The sequence below is a fragment of the Pelodiscus sinensis genome, chromosome 6, assembly GCF_049634645.1.
Source record: "Pelodiscus sinensis isolate JC-2024 chromosome 6, ASM4963464v1, whole genome shotgun sequence".
In the NCBI taxonomy this organism is placed as follows: Eukaryota; Metazoa; Chordata; order Testudines; family Trionychidae; genus Pelodiscus; species Pelodiscus sinensis.
In genome coordinates this window covers 31,809,250-31,829,703 of record NC_134716.1, presented here as the reverse complement: position 1 = coordinate 31,829,703, position 20,454 = coordinate 31,809,250, and the positions used below count along the sequence as shown (strand labels likewise).

At 42.8% G+C, this 20,454-nt stretch overlaps 1 protein-coding gene across 1 annotated transcript in view; it reads right to left on the bottom strand.

Annotated features, from left to right (window-relative positions):
* PGM5 (phosphoglucomutase 5) overlaps positions 1-17,406 on the bottom strand; it is a 102,904-nt gene extending 85,498 nt beyond the window's left edge. The window contains exons 1-2 of the mRNA XM_075931677.1: positions 16,908-17,406; positions 4,019-4,181 (exon numbers count right to left, since the gene is read on the bottom strand). Coding sequence (XP_075787792.1) covers positions 4,019-4,181; positions 16,908-17,168 — 424 coding nt within the window. The 5' untranslated portion in view covers positions 17,169-17,406. The remainder of the gene's footprint in view (positions 1-4,018; positions 4,182-16,907) is intronic.
* Between the last annotated feature and the right edge of the window lie 3,048 nt (positions 17,407-20,454).

Genomic DNA, 20,454 nt, shown 5'->3' with positions numbered 1-20,454 from the left:
AGGACTTCACTGTTCCAGTACTGGGGCACTTGCAATGGTCCTCCAACCTCGCATGGTGCTGAAGCACACAAAATTTACTAGCCTGCCTGCGCCCGCCCCCCACACAAGGCTCTGCTGTGTGAGAAGAGTGTGGGGAGTGTCTTTCTCCTTCTCAGTCAGGGACCACATCAGTGAGGTTTGTTTTGGGTTTTTTTGCTTCCACTTGCGTGTGGCCTCCGACTGATTTTTCTGTGGGTCAATGGCCCCTGACCCAAAAAAGGTTCCCCACTCCTGCTGTAAGAAATACAAAACTGAAAATGAAATGTGTGTTTCAAATTTTTTTTAAAAAATGAATACAAATCTCCATACAAATAAATCAGCAAACCACCATCATTCGGATGTATTGCTAAAGAAATGTGCTACTTATTAGTACTCTTCAGTAAATCTGAGTGTGCGTTTTGAATTAAAACTGGTATTTCACATGCTGCTTCTCTATTTTTCCAAAACTACAAAAAACGTGTTTAAAATTCAAAAGTAAATTTGGGTCCAGAATTGTCTTAAAATCCAAGAATCTATCATTTTAACAGCATAGTTCTGCTCAAAAAAAAAAAAAAAAAAAAAAAAAAAAAAAAAAAAAAAAAGACTCATTCTGCTCCCTCACAGATATTACTTTGGTACCTTCATACACTTCTTTTAGTTCTAATTCCACACCATTCCCAGTAATGTTGTTGAATTCAGGGCAGCTTTGCCATGTAAATTCAGGTACCGTTCATGCCACGTAAGTTAGATGTAATACACAATACCGAACAAGGGATAGTGGCAGTAGTACAATGATTGCTTACCTTCTTATTATAATACAATCATTTAGCTATGAAGAGACCTCTGCTCATTTCATTCCAACCCCTCCTGAGTCAGGACAGATTTCATTAGTCCTAAGTCACTACTGATAGATGGATGTCCAGTCTACTGATAATATTCCAGCTAAAGTGATGCCACAGCCTCCCCTGGCAGCTTGTCTACCGCCTAACTGTTCTCATAGTTAGCAAGTTTTTCTTAATACTTAACCTATATTTTCCCAGCAGCAACTTAAGCCTATTATTTATTATTGTGCCCTTGTTGACTAATGAGAATTAGTCTGTCTCATCTGTTTTGGCAGAGAGTTTTGTTTTTAAAGCTTAATAAGTTATATGGATTTTGCTTAAAATGCCAAAATAGGCAAAAGAAACTCAAAATGTTATCCATCTGTCAAGCAGATTCTAGGGAGAGAAGATTTAAGTTTGCTGCAACAGTGCATCTAGTGATTAAGGCATGGGACTTTTATGCTTTAGTCCTAACTGTCCCACTGACTTGATGTTTGATATTAGGCAAGCCACTTAACCTCTCTGGGATTCAGGTATTGGTTATGCACAAAGCTGCACTGATTTAGCATCACACCTTGTGATGCAACTGATGCAATTACTGTGCTTCAACAAACCCGGAAGTTTCCCCACCTTCATCATGAAGATAATAAAGAGAGCTTGTAAATAACTGATATTTTGCTTTGCTGACAGTCCAAGCAAATAAATCTACTGTATATTTGAGAGAGTTTGTCTGTTTGTTCAAGAATTCCTCCTAAATGGTAAAAGCTAGAACCAATAAATTCAGCATAGAGCTTCCTCTTATCATAATTTAACGTAACGTAAGGGTTTGGTTGTGCCAGGAAAATGGGATGGGATTGCTTCTCATAAAACTATACAGAAAAGAGACAGAATTACTAAGCAGGTGAAAGGGGTTGGCTGGTGTCTCTCCCTGCCCGAGCCCTGAGCCTCCCATATCCCAGGTGCCATTTAAGGAGCATGGGGGCCGCTGAAGCTTCATGCCCTCCCAGATGCGTACAGGAACATTGCTGGCTGTTTCCCTTCATCAGGGAGCAAGAGGAAAGTGCACAGTTTGCTGCATTTCTCACTCTGGCTGGAGAGCACAGGGGATAGACAAACCTGAAGCTGCCTCAGCCAGGGGACATGCACCTCTCCCCGTGCTGTGCCCACTGGAACTGCAGTGGCCATGGACAGGAGCTTCTCATCTGGCCGCCAGCTGCTGCAGTGAGAGAAGCCTAAGGTAGCCTTTTCTCTGCAGGGCAGCCTACATACTGAACCCCTCATCCCCATCCCAGAGCACTGATTTAAATGAAGTATATACATTTTCATTTTATTTTCCAAAAGCAAAAATTACTGGAATTAAGGACCTGAGCAATTATGGGTAAAACTTCTAGTTAATTAATTAGGGTGCGTCTACACAGCACCCTAAACTCGAAATAAGATACGCAATTTGTGCTATGCAAATTGTGTATCTTATTTTGAAACAGCTTATTTTGAAATTTGGTGCATCTACACAGTGCCAAATTTCAAAATAACACTCTATTTCTAGCCATCCATAACTGTTCTGCAACGAGGTTTACCAGGATGGCAAAATAGCACACCTGTTATTTCGAAAAATATTTTGAAGTAACGGGCAGCTTGTAGCTATTTCAGGGAACGTAACCCGAAATAGCCATGCAGTGTAGACGTATCCCTAGTTAGTTAGTAAGTAAATGAATAAAATAAAATAAAAACATGTTTTGGGCCAAATTAAATGTTTAATTTTGATCTTGAACAATTTTTTTAAAGTTGTGCGGGACTTTATAATAAAAGTGAAAGGCATTTCTAAACAAAAAGTTGCCTCAAATGAAAAAGTCAAAATGCTAACCTTTGCAAATTTTGAATCTAAATATTTTTACTTTCAGAACTTCTCTCTCTTTTTTTGGACACCCACATAAATTTATTAATCAGTAGGGTGTCACCAAATTGGAATGTTTTGCCAACAAATTTCAGGTGAAAAATGTTGTCCATTTCTATTAAGTACCCTCACTTTTGTAAAGAACCTGAGAGTTTCAGATGAAAAAGCACTATAAAGTGCCAAGTATTATTAATCATGATTATGATGTATGATGGAAGCAGAAAACCAAGTAAAATTATCATCTTTACAGGTGAATTTCCATGCTTAAGGAAATGAGGAACTAGACTAACAGTACAAGCTAAAGTCTCATCTTTTGTCTATACACATGATACCGCTTTAAATGTACCATTGTATTTAAAACAGTTCAATCCCCTTCCGTGGGTGCAGTTATACTGGTTTAAATATGCTTATACCAATATAACTTTATTCCAATATAGGAAGACCAGGGCACGGTCCTTTAGGTGCTTTTGAAACTCCCAACCTTAAAGCAAATGCCAAGATATGTATGATGGATATGTGTGCAGGACAGGACTCCATTACATTTCAGTTCCATAAAGTGGGTGACAGCTTGCCTGGAGCAAGGCGTTCCAGGCTGCAAGTTTTCACTTGTCTTTCTAATAAGAAATTAAAGTTAAATCAAAAATTGGTCACTTGACCCTTTATATTTCAAAACAAATCACCCAGTCTGCTGCACCACTTAAGCAAAGATGCAGTCTGATAGTTAGGCCCTGGTCCAGACCTAGGGCTGGGGCTCTGGGTTCAAACTGAGATTTTTACTCTCGTGCCCCAGCTTTACCCAGCACTTCCCCTTTGACAATGCAGGCAAACCTTCTTAATTCACCTGGTGGATTCTGATTGGCTGTGTCCTCCTCCCAGCCCTTTCAGGATTTAGTTTTGTTGGCACCTGAGACTGGCTTTTCTAAGCAGGAGGGGTGCCAGGGTGTCAACTCCACCAGCAAAGGCAGAACGGACATTGTCACACATCTACTAGCAGAGACTAAATATAATTTAAAAAACAGGATGATATTCAGCAGCTCTTCTGTACATAAAACACCTATTCAGAGATTCAGAGGGAACTGAACTAAGACGTATATAGACTCAGGGTATATTTTTTCCATATAAAATAAATATATATATATAAACAAAACCTCTTCTAATATTGAAAACTATACAGCATCCATATAACAGGAAAGCAAATAGTTATAATCATCTGGCTATCTGTATCAACCTATTTCTACCTTTCTGAGTGAGATACAATGATGTAATGTGTTATAAAAACACCTACCTCCATTGGAAACATTAAACTTGACTCCAAATTCTCCTCCAGGTCCTCCAGGACTGTGACTAGCTGTTAGAATAATTCCACCAGCTGCTTTGATCTTTCGGATAATACATGAAACAGCAGGTGTGGATAAGATGCCATTTTGGCCAATAACCAATCTTCCAATCTAAATAAACCAGAAAAAGAAGTCTAATTATATTTGGTTGATGCTGGCATTTCATCTCTAAATGATACCAACTTGCTAAATAATTATTGTACATATGTCTATCTGTATGTACAACATATAAAAATATGGCTCAATTCCCACCATGGCTGGAAGCCCAAGACCTATAATGCCAATATTTAAGCTAGCTGTGGAACAATTACAACATAACTAAGAATACTGGAAGTTAATCTGTTAGACCACCGCTGATGACAAACAATGGTTTGAATTCTATAGTGTGAAGTAGTCATATGTGGTCAAACTGACTACTCCTCTTAAATATTTCTTACAATGATGTGATTTAAATTAATACACACTACTACCCAATTTGGCCTTAACCTTAAAAAAAAATTAACCCTCAGTAAAAATTCATTAACTTCACCTATGTAATTTGCTGAAACATTTAATTAACTTATACTAATTGTAAAGCATTTTTATACCAACTATTCCATAATTAAGATACCTACTTATACCTAAACATACGCAAATTAGACTTTTTAGACACTATTGGCCAAATTCTGCTTTCATTTACACAACTGGGAAGCGGGAGTAACTCCTTTGAAGAAGCAGGATTTGGTCTCAAGTAAACAGTAAAGCAGAACCACCCAGACTTTGGAGGGTCACACAGGCCATTTGCCAAGAACAATATTAAGGCCCCAGACCTGCTATTGGATCCACATAGGCAGAACTATGCACCTACACAGAGCCCCAGGGGGGAAAAATAATCAAGGGGACCTCACACAAGTGGAAACATCAACTGTGTGGATCCGATAGCAGGGCTGGGGCTTTAGTTAGCATAAACTGAGAACAGATAGCAACTGCTTTTCACAGAGTGGTCTTTCAGCTGGATCACTGAGGTCATGCATGTTAGGGCCTACAGTCGGTGAGTCATACCTCTGTATCTAAGTCAAGGGTACCAGTGCCCTAGCTGTAGAACACTGTGACCTGCATTTGGCCTGCAAGGTCACTCTTTGGCTACTCCTGCTGAAAAGAGCGTGAACCTCCAAGCTATATTTGAACACAGGAGTTCCTGTCCATTTGTAAAACAGAGCAACCTTTCAGGGGGCAACAATTAAACACAGCCTCAACGCAGTCAGAATAAAGTGCAAATCCATCCCAAGATTACAATTTCAAAAACCTTAGTCTCGTCCCCAAATCAAACACTAGTTTCAGCTCAATATAAATATAATTCAAGAATCAATCATTAATATATGGATAGGCAAATATAAGAGAGTTCTAGCTAATGGGAAACAGGCAGCTTGTAAAACCAGTGGGAGAGGTTAATGCCACAGACAAACAACAAGGCACTGCATGCAGAAAATTAAAAAAAACATTTCTGGCTTGATTTTTTTTAAGCTGACTCATTTTAAAAATGCCAGAGGGCATCTCTTTAAAAGAAAAGGTATTATTGGAGAGCACAGTTTCTTCAAAGGAGCTCTCTGTCCCCTTCTCTGGCTTGGGGAAAGCAAAGCTAAGCCATCCTCATCCTCACTGTCTGCTAAATGGGGGGACTCAACTAGTGTTACCAGGTAGCTTAAAAAAAAATACCGGACATACCTGACCGGGGGGGACGGAAGGAACCAGCCGGGAGGGGAGCAGGGCTGGCTGGGAGGGGGTGGGGGGACGGGAAGCAGGTCTGGTCTGGGGGCGGGGAGACGTCAGGGGCAGCGGGGTTGGCCAGGGGAAATGGGGGGGCAGCTGGCAGGAAGCAGGGCTGGTTGGGGGGGGGGCAGCAGGGCTGGCCAGGGGAGATCTATTTGAGACGGAAGTTTAAGGGTCTGCAGCGAGACACAAAGAACTCTGCAGTCACTCACTGGGCAGCAGGGTAATATAAAGTGGAGAAACTTGTGGGAGGCCTATAAGTGATGGAAGCCTGGGGCATGGGAGAAAGATGCAGGTTTGGAGCAAGCTCCTGTGGTTGACCCTGACATCAAGTAGGAACTAGATCTCTGAGGAGAAGCCCTGGGAAGTGTGGCTTGTTACCAGGAAATAAATTAATGGAGATTGCCTATCTCCTAGAACTGGAAGGGACCTTGGTCATTGAGTCCAGTCTCCTGCATTCACAGCAGGACCAAGGACCATCCCTGACAAATATTTGCCCCAAATCCCTAAATGGCCTCCGCAAGAATTGAATTCACAACCCCGGGCTTAGCAGGCCAATGCGCAAACGACTGAGCTATCCCTCCCCCTAAAGAAAGATTAATAGTAGGAAGAAGTCCAGAGGCAAGGTGTTCTAGGACCTTGGCTGTTTGTCCTAGAGTCCTTGGACTAGAACCAAGTGTAAGGGGTGGGCTGCTTTGACTTCCAGTCACTGGTAAAGTGGTGTGAAGCCACTTAACTTTGGGGGATAAGGACACTTGCAAACCCGGAGAGGAGGATGCAACAATGACTGGGTCCAGAGCAGCGTTCCCTCTAAACTGCACGGCAGCACAGGCCCGCCCAGTCAGAGGCTCAGAGCGCTATGCACAGAGCTGACTGACTGGGCAGGCTGAGTCATAAACTGTGCTGCCACACAGCTAAAAGGGAACATTGATCTAGAGCCACTGGACACAACGTGTAGAAATTATTTGTCAGACTTTTGTTTGTTTTGCTTTCCATTGCCCTGGAAGATGAGGACTTAAATAAGATTCAGAGGGTTCAGAGTGCCAAGTGACGAGATGAGAGACTGCCAAAGGCCTGCCGTGAGGGTTGGCAGGGGCACTAGAGAACACAGAGTTGCTAAACCAAACTCAGCCACAGAAGTGGGGTGGGGGGAAGGCAGCACTAAGCCTACTCTTCCACAGAAAATTCTGACGGAGGAAGTGGTGGAAAATTTACACAGAGAGATGAAAAATTAAAGAAGAAAAGAGAGACAGACAGAAAAGATGGGCAAAAGACTAGGGTTGAAATCCTGGAGCTAGAATATCAGCCCAGAACTTTTGAGAGACATAACCCAAAGCACTATAAAGGTTACTAGTACTAGTGAAACTTTTCCTTCCAAACAAACCCTGGTTTTAAATAAAGAGCCTCACAAGGTTGTGAGAAACGATACAAAGCAATTTCTCTATCTTGCATCTTAAATGAAAGTTCCTGATTAAATGGGAAATGAAGCTGTCACATCTTTTCAAATCAGAAGAGATATGGGCACTAACATGTCTTTGTTCTATTTCAACAGAATTAGTTAGAACTACAATAGGGAATTGTAACTCATGGCATCAGACATCATGAAAGTGAGCAGGATGGCAAGTCACTTCTCTTACAGATACTGAATACACAGCATTCCATAGGGAACCTTGCTTCCTGAGACCACAACTACAGTTGTAGGAAGATCAGTGCTCCAGATCGATCTTCTGGCATTTGATTTAGCGGGTCTAATAAACACCTGTTAAATTGAATGCTGAGGGTGCCCCCATCGAGCCCAGAACTCTTTGCAGTTGTGAGGATTAAGGGAAGTCAATGGAAGAGTTTCTTCTGTTGACCTCCCACTGTGAGGCCACCCCAGAAAAATAGGTACAAGGTATGTGGACTCCAACTACAGTTTTCATAGCTGGAGTTCCATATTTTGCATTGACTTTCTCCACCAGTGTAGACCTGGCCTGAAATTAATTCAGAGTTCCTTGGTTATAAACCTCATTGGGAAAAAAGTTCCCCTGCTTTTCAGTGCCAAGCGCTCTGGAATTTTGTATCTTGCAGTATTTGAATGCTCTGTGGAATGTGACAGAGATAATTGGATGCTAATTCAACTTTTGCTACTGAATGCTAGGTCAGTTATTTGTAGAAGGTGGAAAAACCCTGACTCTCCATTCTCTTTGGACACAGTTCAACAGGCTGGAACCTTTCAACTCTATAAAAATCTGTGCAGCTGCACTTTGATAAGGACGAAATTCACTCACCTAATTTGTGCTTGTATGGATTATGTAAATTGGAAAGTTCAACAACTAAACTAAGCACAAAATACATTTTTCCCCAATCCTTAAAAGTGCAGACATATGGTTTTAAGCTCCTTTTTCACTATCCATCACAGCTTTGTGCTTTTAAACTGTTCAGAACATTACATTTGATTAACTGATCTTTCTATCTTGAGATTTGATTTGGATATTAACCTCGCAATTTTAAGCTGACGCTATTCAGAGAGACGACACATGTTTTTATTGGGAGGGGAAAGCAGGGGAAGAAAAAAAGATTTCAAAGCTGTGATTTTTAAGTATAAAAAGTCTTCAAGGAGTGTTTTATTCTACTGCTACCTAGAACCGACTGAGAAAAAAATTCTGCAGAAAATATTGATGAAAAAAACAAAAGTTTTTTCACCAAGCAACAAAACAAAAACACATACATTTTGGGAGCAAAGTTAAAAGTTTCTATGGAAAGCAGACATTATCCATGACAATGTTCATTTAGTTAAAATCCCAATTTTCTGTTGAAAAACAGTTTTTCACAGAAAACTGTTTTTAACAAAACCATACTGGATGCAGTATATGTGCATTTAATACAAATATCTTCTACTGAATTTTGCATCTGCTAAATAGATATTTTGGACAATGTGCCAGTCTCATGAGATCAGTCCTTCCATACATTATCCTAAAAAGGATAAAATCAGCCTCCACAATATGGAACTCAGTGCAAGCACTACATACAAAGCTAGTCATTTGTGCAATCAGCCAAAAAACATGAGGAGAACTCAATTTTATTTACTCCTAAAACTCAGACTGTGTGTCATTTGTGCATTTTGATGGAGTTGCATGATTCCATTTGTGTGATTCTGGACTTTTGGCCTTTGAATTAACTATAGTACTGCTGGAATCCAGAACTTAAAAAATCTTCCATGTGCCAACATTTGAAACGTTGTCACTTAACTGCTGATTTACAGACTACAAGGAGCAGTATTAAAAGTGCTCCCCCCAGGCTGGACTGAGTGTTTACATTTTAGTTCACAAAATGTGAAACAAAATGGGTGTTTTGCTAATTGACAACATCTACGGTACTTTATGGACATATAGTGCGTTTCAAATCTTTTAAGGCATTTGGACAATCTCAAGTGAAAGATGCTATATTATCATTTCCTTCATTCAAACTGCTTAACAAGCATTTATCACTTTCCCTATGAATAACTGCTGAAATACTATTCCTCTGGGACAAAACAAGGAAGACATTTTGCCCTGAAAAATAGCTTCCACCTATTGTGGCCTGACAAATTTTTTTCCTGGAAAATGGACAAGTTAAAAAATTTCATCCACCAAGAGACAAGAGGAAACCACCAGAATCCCAAATGAGCATTTGCTATCCAGATTGCAAGAAGAAAGGCCAGCATTTTCACTGCTACACCACATACTGCTTTATACCACCTAGTATTGTGCAACAAATAAAAGTAAATAGAAAAATATTCTGAGTTGTTTTGAATTAGATTCTGTCCTTTTATGGCTTCTTTTCTGCCTGTTAGGCTGCTTTTAGAAAGTATACCATTTCCCTCAAGATCCTTATATTGGTGTTGTCACTTAACCCCCAAATAACACTGAGAGATTTGAGAAAATACAGAATTACTTGACAGATTGCAAAACAGTTCCTGTTAGCCCACCCAACTCTTTAGACATGAATATTTCTTTAAGGAACACAGAGGCATGTGGAAAACACATATTAAAAATGTCTGTTTTGCATCACTCCCTCCCTCCTCCCACCCCCCTTTTTTTTTAAACTAATGAAGCATGTAGAAAGGCTGCCATCTATGGCAATGACTCAATCTTCAAACTACAGCTGTCAGAGATGTGTGCCAGCTTTTAAACAGAGTTGCATATATACAAGCCAAAGGGAGTTGACAGAATTATACTTCACAAAATGCATGAGAACAAGTCTGAATCTATGGAAGTGCTAAAGTATGAGTGTGCATCTATTGCAGATCAGGGTACATTACATAAACATCTGTGTCTTGTTCTGTGTCATCAAGAAGTTATATATGTATAATCTGTTCAGTTGACACTGAAGATACTAGACTCCCATTGAAGTGGATGCTTTAACTGCAATTAATGCATAGGGGCTGGCATAAAGTGTGCTGAATGCCCTGGCTTGAAGTGGTTTCCATCATATATAGGGCGTACAGTTTGATTCACTGGCTCTTGACACTCCCAACATAAAAATTGTTCCAGCGCCCTTGAATACAGAGATCTCTTCTCGACATCAATAACGTTGAGAGTAGGGATGTGAAAGTGTAACTGTGTACACGATTAGCTCATCGGTTAACCTTCACAGTTTCACACAGGATCCTGGTACACATGGGGAGCCAGCTTAAAAGCCAGCTCCCCATGTGCACTGGCTCTGGGGGAGCTACCTGCTGCCCCATGTGTAACCCTGTAACCAATGACATTTTCAACAGTTACACAGTTAAATAAATTTTAACATCCCTAGTTGAGTCAATATATAAATTTTGATAACTAAAATATTTGTGCTGTATATTAATGTTCCCGCTAATCTTTTCCATCCATTGTGCGGAATACATTTTGTGATTGCACCAAGGCAGGTGCAAATATAAAAAACACAAAACCTAGCTATGGGTACTCTGCTAATCAGTTGTGAGGCATATGAATCTCTCCTGCATGGCTGCACTAACACTTGACTTACAAGGAACACTGATTGTATATCAAAATGATCACTAGTGCACAGAACTCATCTCTTGGATCCTCGTGTGAAGCTCTGAAGTACCCCTGTGTAAAGGCCTGAAGGCTTCTTTCACTTATTAGCCATCCCCTATGGAGCCTCTTCACTCAGGAATTTTAGGCACAAACACCGACATTCTATCATGTCGCAGATTCTGCATGTTTTGTGTCAGAAGCGAACATTCAGCTGACATTTAGTTCTCTTTAAATAATGGACTCTCAGATTTATTGAGCTGACATCAACAATCTGGGTTGGAAAAGTCAAACTCGTGCTCATTTACCCATTTCTAATTAAAGCACTGATAATACATCCCTCACTTCACTTGATACTGCTATGGCATGAAAAACATACCTCTGGCACTCAAAGATTTCAACTGCTGCAAGACTACAATCATTTAATGTTCTTTATAATACTACACTCTGAGTTGTATTCCATATTCATTTCCGTCACTTTGCATTTAGCATCTGCAGCAGGAAAAAGACCAGACTTTTAGCAAACTGTTGAGGCAAAAGGATGGCTACCCTAACAAATATTTTGCCAGATTACTTTTAAGCATGGCTGCCACATGCAGCTGTGCATTTTCAGACGATACAGCAGATTAACATGGAGTCACTTAATGTTTTTTTTATTCTCCCAGTAATCTCTCACATGCTTCAGTCAATTAAACTTAAAAACACATGAAACAAGTAGATTAGGTCCTGAACACTGTGGATCTCTACTTTCATATCCTTTACCTTGGCCTCCCCTGTTTTGGTATGACTGAGCGGCATGCAGCAACGAGGGGCAGAGACAGTATTATTTATACAGGACCATCAAGGTGCTAGGTTTACACGAAAGATAACAGAAAATACAAACAATATTGTATTTAAAAAAGACAACTGGAAAACACCCAATGCAGCTGGCAAGCAAGTTACACTGCTGAACTTGAGCAATGGCAGTATGTCCCTCTGTGGAACACTACTATGCAATAAGGGGATAGGGAGTGCGGGATCAAGAACTTCACTGCAGGGTTCCTATATGCCCACTGAGACCTAGGGACCCCATCTGTAAAGAGTAAACTGAATCTTACCATATACTCTGAACCAGGAATCAACCAACCATAAGCTGGCTAGTCACCCATAGCAAATGGAACCATCTCATCACATTGCAATAAAAATAAGCGGGGGAAGAGGAGGGACGATCACCTTGGTTCCTTCTGACTTTAGGACACCAGTGCAAAATCATTGCAGTGCTGAACTGGAAAGTAAGATCACGCCAAAGGTGCTTCTCCTACCACAAGGTACTGCCTAGACTACTTCTTTCACATGGCTATTGAAGCAGTAGGCAGGTGCAGAAAGCAAGATGGGATTCCCTCTATTCCTGCAATTGCTTTTTTGGCCAAATCATAGCATCCTGGCTCTGCTCAGTCTCTTTCCCCCCCAGTCCAGCCCATCAGCTGGGCATCTTTGTCAGATGTGATTACTAGCTGGTCCCAAATAGGCCTTCCACATGCTGCTCAGGAGCACAATCAGAAGCTAGCCCCTCCCCTACTCTAGTGCACATCTTGGCTACAGTGTTGAGTAGGTCAGGGCAGATTATGGCTGCTATATGTAGTGGGACCCTATAGACAGACTACCATGTAACTCTCAAAACAAGAACATGTGGGCACCCAAGCCCACTGAATGACAACACATTAGAGCGGATAACAGAAAGTATCATGATTTACCATAGCACTGGCTGCATCTCCTCCAGGGTAAAGATGAAAACTGAGTTTGACAGTACAATCTTGCCATCAACCTGCTGAAACTGCTGTAGCTAAAAGCTCTGAATACAATACAATTTCTTCCAGGCTCCCCGAGTTTCCGTTAAGTATTCCTGGGACAGCTCCCTTTTCTCCCTACACTCAGTGCCTCTCCTTTGAGTGAATTCCTTCTCCCACAAGGAGAGGGCTCTTCTGCCTTCAGGTGTTCTCTCTTTGTCTCCTCTACTTCCATATTTAACAGAGATCTATCTGAGCAAACATGACAGTAAAATAGCTATTAGGGATGTAAAATCCCATTTAAATGTTAACCGGTTATGTTTAACCAGCCCACCGCATAACAATGCAGTGAGCCCAGACAGGCAAAAGCAGCCCCTCACCCACGGCAGGCAGGGCCCGCCATACCATGGCACAGGTTGCTCTGACTGGGTGGGCACCAGTTAACCACTTACCCTCATAAGGCAATGCTTACAGGTAACCAGTTAACAAATTACCCTTTTGCAGCCCTAATAGCTATGTCCTCAGGAAGGTTAAGATACTTTACCAGCAGATATATTTTCACTGTAAAAGCGTACAGCATATGATTAGTATTACCTCAAAAATCTGAAATAGGAGATTTTTTAATTTACTGTGATATTGGAAGAGTTAGATGTGTAAGTTTACTGTGGAGGTGAAGAGTCACTGTGTGTGTGGAAGCAGTAGGGTATTTGAATGTCAGTGTAGGTTTATTTACTTTAAGTTGCAATGATTGTATGGTTAGGGAATGTATCAGACTAATCTAAAATCACAGGATTTTGCATGGAAATTGTGAGGAGCAATCCATTCCCTGGCAAACATGATTTTGAGCGACAGAGCTCCCTCTGTGTTTAACAAAACTTCCCAAAATTCAGCAGGGAGAGCACTGCTCCAATAAATCACAGAAAGTTTGTCAAACAGTCTGCACTGGCCTTTTTCAGGCATCTCAAAGAGTGGTGGGAAAGGGAGGGAAGAATGAGGAATGCCAGGCTGAGGGGAAGGAAAAGTAGTATGGTAGGGATGTAGGTATCTGGCCAACGGGGAAACATACCCCTAATGCGACCTGGATTATTGACGCATCAGTCCCTGATCCTCCAACTCCTCAGTTTCCTAGTGCCCACACTCCTACTGGCTCAGTCCCTTTGGCCTCATGGTTCCTCTGCAGTCCCTGGTTCCCACAAATGGAAGATGCTTACTGACCCACATTAGTATTTGTGGCGCTAGACTCAGATCCACAAAGGTGTTTAGGCTCCTAATATCCATTGACTTCCATGTAGATCAGGGTATTAGTGGCCAGCTCAGTTACACAGGAGCACAGCTCCTACTGCAGCATACTGATCCTGGCTCAGTATGCTTGGTGAGCCCTAACAGAGCTGCCCTTTTGCCTTTTCCTCCAACAGAGACCTTACATGCCTATCCATAGCCTCATTCAGCCTGAAGTCACCACCTCACACACCACCATAACTGCATTCGTGTTCATGCCCCTGAATTCTGCACCCCATGCACAAAATTCCCTGCTGCCCAAAGCCCTGTGCCCTCCTCCAGTAAGCTCCATGTGTATAATTTGTGTCTGTTTAGCAATCATGAGCTGATAGACATGAGAGATTATGAATCTGATTTTTAAAATCTGTTTTCACCAAAATAACTTTTAAATGTTAATGTCACAGCAGAGATATTGTAAAGATGAATTACTGGGTATAAATTGAAATGTGCACAATGTTTACTTTCGAAGTTAAAAGAATCCAAGGAAAGGACTGAAAATAGGGTTTTTTTAAAGGTTTTCTGACTTTTCTTTGCAAAACTTAGTAAATAATTACTAAAGATTACACAGTTAAATTGTGACTGTCTCTTCAAGAATTATTGCGACAAATTTGGAGAGTAAATTCAATCATTAAAATATAAAACAGAGATTTTAATCTTGTTTTAGGTGGAAATTTCAAGGCAACATTAACTATGGCTACATTATCAATATCTCCAGAATAAATGTATGTACCTATGTGTATGTTTGAAAGAATTAATCTGAAGAATTGATCATTTTATGCTTCTCTGAGATTTGACAGCAGAACAGAACGCATTGCGGACAACTACAGCACTAGTCAATACAAATAATTTTGTTTGCTGCACTTGTCTTTTCCCCGTACATTTAGGACTAAAAGCAATAGAGAAGGAATTATTTTCATGGCGATATACACAAGCACATGGTCAAACCATGCAAGTGCTCTCACTGTGAAAAATAACTTTACTTGAGCAGTCTTGAAAAATACTAATTCTGCCGTAAATACAAACCTTGTGAGTACATACACCTCCTAAAATTTCAGTCATTCCACAGGGCTATTTTCTCAAAAAGCATTTCTCACTTCCCTGCTTATCCCAGCCCAAAATAAGGCGTCATCGCGCATTAAATGACCAGAGCAGTCAACACCCTGGTTATACATCAAAAAATCCCTACCCCCTCTCAAGTCGAGCAATGCATCCTAAAGGGCATATCAGAGAGCATTAAGGCATACAGCTCACACATTAGATACACATATTAAAAGGTCAGATTAAAAGCAACCCTTTACATTGTTAATATCTGTTCAATACCACCCACATATTAATGCACTTCTTCCCTTCTTACATGATTTGTCTATTTCTGACTGCTCCTTTATTCCCTCATTACTACTGGCCTGTGATATTAGATTAAAAGTTCTCTTAGGCAGGAACCATCTTTTCCATCGGGTGTATTAAAGTAGCTAGCACAATGGGGCTTTGATTCCTGAGCGGGACAACTGAGTGCTACCACAATACAATAAAAACAATAATTAATCCAAACTTTTCCTGACTTTGAGGTGATGAAACTCCAAATACCACTTATATGTTTTCCTCTCAGTTTTAAGTGCCATCTGCTTCATTGCCAACACATAAAATATGAAAATACTCAACAAAACAAAACATTTTGGAAACAGACAAAGCAATACATGCTCATCAGACCATCTATGGTAAACAAGAGGAAATTACTGCCTTTGATAAGTGGGATTCTGGTCATGCATCTGCTTCTTTGTTACTGTAGTAGTAAACGACAAGTTAATGCCATCTCCAAGTCAAAATAGCACCAAGTCACTACATTTTGAGACAAAAATATAAGGAAAATAATGGGCAAATGTGGGGGGGGGGGCATTTAAACTTGGAAGAGGAGGGTGATAAACACGGCCTGGATCTATGACAAGGAGGGATATGTGGGTGCAATAAGTAGAAGAGTGTGGGAGAAGGATTATCACAGATGGGCAAAAGATGGTGTGGAAGAAACAAAATTTGTTGCAATGGGTGAAACAACTGGAAGAAGAGTATAGTGGGTGAAGGGGTGCTAAAGAGTTTGTTAAGAACAGGGAGAACATGAGTGCCAAGGCAGACAAGGGAGGGAATGGACAGATGCAGCATATGGAAAAGGAAGAAAGAATAAAGGACTGGAGTAGGAAGGTGAGGATGAAAAGCGAAAGATCATGGATGAGTGCAGACAGGGAGGGGAGAAGGAAAGAGAAACTGCAGTAAACTGATGGATGAAGATGGGGAATAAGAAGTTGTAACCTGTGCAGGAGCAAAAGAAGGTACAGAGATGCACTATGTGGATGGACATAGTGATGATAGCGAAAAGGGTACAGTTAAGGAATGCTCCTGGAGGACAGGCATGAAAAACATGAGAATGCAGCAAGTGGAGGGATTAGATAATTTGATGCAGAGTGTGTAAGGTTCAGCACACTGCCACCATAAATGCTGGAACTAAGGGTGCTGGGGGTGCTGCTGCACCGACAGCTTGAATAGATTATCATATACAGGGAGGGGGCAATGGGTGGGGATGCTGCTGAGGCCCTAGGGGTGCAGAAGGAGGGCAATGGGTAGGGGTGCAGAGGGCTCAGGGGCACTGAGGGCAGGGGAGACAATGGGTGGAGGTGCAGAGGATCCAGGAGACCCCAGAAGGTGGGGGCAATCAGTGGGGGCAAAGAGGGCCCAAGAGGCACAGAGGGGCAATGTGTGAGGGCACAGAGGTGTCAGGGGAGCAAAGGGCAGGGGGTGCAGCAGACCCAGAGGTGATGGGTGGGGATATAGTCGGCCCAGGGGCACATTTGGGAGGGGTAACGGGTGGGGGCGCAGAGGGTGGGGGCCCAAAGAGCAGAGGTGATGGGTGGGGATGCAGGGAGGGAGGCAAAGAGGGTCCAGAGGGTGGAGGCGCACGGGCGGGTGGGTCAGAGGCACCAGGGGCAAAGGGTGGGGGGCAGGGGCAATGGGAGGGGGTAGGGGGGAGCCGAGCTGGGGTGCTGCGGCGCGGGCGGGCTCACCCCGTTGGCCGCCGCCATCTGCACGACGATCTCGGTGGCCGTCCGGCTGAAGTACCTGCCGTCGCTGCCCACCACCATGGTGCAGCCCTGGCGGTCGCGCAGGTCGATGGAGGAGAGCAGGCTCTGCACGAAGTTGGGCAGGTAGTTGCGCTGGCTCTCGAAGAGCCCCGTGGGCCGCCGCAGCCCCCCGCCGCCCGTCGGCTTCTGGTCCGGGTAGGGGGCGGTCTGCACGGTCAGCACGGGGATGGGGCTCCCCTCCATGGCGCCGCCGCCGGGACCTGGGCTCCCCACCGCTCCCCGCGGCCTCTGAGCCGCGCCGGCCGCGGCGGGGGGGCTTAATCCGGCCCCCGCCTCCCGCGCGGGGCTCGCCCGGCTCCAGCGCCCCGCCCCGAGCCCGCCGGGCGCTCGCCTCCCCAGCGCCCCGGGGGCAGGAGCAGCCCGCTCGCGCCTCTCCCGGGAGCAAGGACACGGGCGCCGCGTGCCAGCGCCGAGCCGCAGCCCCAGCCCGAAATAGCCCTGGCGCGGCTGCGAATTGTTTCCCCGGCCGGGCTGGCACGGGGGCGGGGGGGGGGGGGTTGGGGGGGGGGGTGTTTCTGAGCGTCACGCATTTGTTCCAGGGGATCACGGGCTGTCAGGCTGGGGCAGGGCAGGACAGCGCCAGAGACTTTTCGCTTGGGCGGCACCAGCTCCCCGGGCGTCCCAAGCAGGAGGGAATCCCCCCCCCTCCCCTCCCCTTGAGCTAGGGCAGCAGCGTCCCCATTTCACACAGCGCGAACCTGGGGGGGTCCCCCCAAGGAAACCCCCGGGAGATTCAACAATGTAACGCGCAGAGGAGAAAGGACGCGGGAGCGGGCTGAGCTGCGGCAAAAGCCAGCAGGGGGCTATTGAAAGAGCTGGCAGCACCCGGGTTGCAATAGGCCAGTGCCTCAGCCTGTAAGAAATTGTTAAGTTAGTTCCACCGCTGGTAAGGAGTAACGTGAAATCAAACCCTGCTTCCCCCCCCCCCCCCCACGCTTAATTCGTGCTCAAGCAATTTTTTCCTCTCTCTCTCATGCATCCAGGCCAGAGGCTGATGCAGCAAGCAAAGGAGCCAGGGCGATGAGTTGCCAGCCTAAAGAAACAGCAAGCCTTGGCACAAATTAAGCACTGCCCTTAGCTTTTCCCAACATAGCCTGCTGGCACACAGATGTTCTCAAAGGGCAGCATGTCAGAGAGCTCTGCCCCACTGCAATTCCTCATTAAACTCATGGCCAGGTTAATGGATTTCAATTCTAATCATTCCATTGCCCAGGAATAGTTTGAACAAGAGCTCTAGCCAGGAGCTGAATGCCAACTGGTCTGGACATAGGAGTGGTAGCCGCTTGGTTTCCCTCCAAGCTTTGCCTCCTTCTGTAGATCAAGGGACAACCCCTTGATCTACCTGCCTGAGGTTTCCCAATTAGAAAATTAAAATCTTTTCCTCACTTGAGTCCTCGCAACATCTCTGTGAATTGAGAATTAACAGGTATAGAGGTACTTGTAAGTGTAAAACCCTTCAAGCTGTGTCTAGACTGGCAAGTTTTTCCGCAGCTTGCCAGCTGTCTACACTGTCCGCTTGAATTTCCACAAGAATACTGACGATGTCATGTAAGAAATCAGTGCTTCTTGCGGAAATACTATGCTGCTCCTGTTCAGGCAAAAGTCCTTTTGTGCAAAAGCTTTTGCGCAAAAGGGCCAGTGTAGACAGCTCAGATTTGTTTTGCGCAAATGGCGATCGGGGCTTTTTTGCACAAAAGTGCGTCTAGATTAGCACGGACGCTTTTCTGCAAAAAGTGCTTTTGCGGAAAAGCATCCGTGCCAATCTAGATGCTCTTTTCTGCAAATGCTTATAACGGAAAACTTTTCCGTTAAAAGCATTTGCGGAAAATCATGCCAGTCTAGATGTAGCCTTCAGTGTTTTTATTCTTATTGATTACAGGCTAGGCAGCGCTGGTAGCCTACAGTAAAATAGATGAAAGTTAAGGCAAGGAGACCCATTTCCAATTGCTTATGACCCCAGCAAACTTTAATTATTTGTGCTGAAAACTTCCATGCCAGCTGCTTGGCTTGGGCAAAAATTATATATTTACTTACTTATTTTTAAATTTCAGATTAAATGATTCAGCTATTTTTGAGAGTGAAATTGGCAAAACAACAGTTTCCCCTATGTTAAAACACGCTTACATTTGGTTAGGAAGCTCTAGCCCCTCTACTTTGGAGCAGGAACTTGCAGTTTGTAAAATAGTCATCTTGGTGTCAGGGATGTGTCTTTTGGGGTTCCCATTAAAATCTGACCAAAGCTAAACAAGTTATAGGCCCTTGAAAAACCTTTAAAAAACCTCAGTGTGCACATGGTCAGTAGACACTTGTGAGATTTTTGCTGATTAAATTATCCAAAGAGTCCATCTATAAGGATCAAACAATAACCTGGGACTGTAGAGACTGAGCAGGATTTATTCTGTAATTACTGCTCCTGGCTGTTGAGACCTCCTCTTGCACTGGAGGCTGCCTATATCACTCCCTCTCCCCTGCAGCAGAACCGAGGCCACTGTGGGGGAACCGACGGGGTTTCACTAGTTGCATGTTTAAAGAATATAAATTAGCCTTGGATTGATATGTGAATTGGAAACCGGAAAAGATTTTTACAATTGTTTTGTGCAAAGTGTATTTTCAATGAAAACATGGACAACACTAGCCAACTAATTCTTATTGTGACATATTTTGTGGTCACAGTCTCACTTCACCACGGAACTGGGGTTACCAATTGCTTCAATGGTGGAAACAAGTAATAAGATAAAAGAATTATTGATTAGAGCTGGTCAAGAACTTTTAACAAAGTGTTTTTCATCTGAAATTAGCAATTAATCAAAGCCAAAACTATTTGTAGGAAAGGGATGGTATTAACTAATCTCTTGATTTGTTTAAAAGTTGATTTAAAAAAAATGGTTGAAACATCCTTTTCTCAAATGTTTTAAAACAGGTCAAAATTACTTTTGTTTTGAAATTTGTTAGTTTATATGTTTTTAAACATTTGAAAAAACATAAAAGATCAAAATGAAATAGTTTGTAATTGAAACAAAAACATCTTGATTCACCAGATCAGATTCCCCCACTCCCATATAATCTCAGTCTGTGAAAGTTTTTAAGGGTTCAACTTCCACTCCAGGATGGAAAAATTTTCTAAAATCTTGAAAATTCTCATGTAACAGGAAAACCATTTTCCTCCAGCTCTATTAAAGAATAGGAAAAGCAGGCTAAACATTGTTTTGTCTGAGAGTAAGGTTTAGAACATTGGCTTGGCAACAAAACTTTATCAAGAGCAAGTATTTATGATCTGCTGAGAATTGTAATCCTGAAGAGTTGTTTTCTCAAATACTTCCAAAAAAGAGCTATTTTCCACACAGCTGTGTGGGTTTCTATTATTGAAACACAGCCATTTCAGTGTATTAAGGAATACTTTCACACAGATCTGAATTCAGATTGGCTTGTAAAAGCCAAGCTACAGATTGGAACAATAATAATTCTTTAA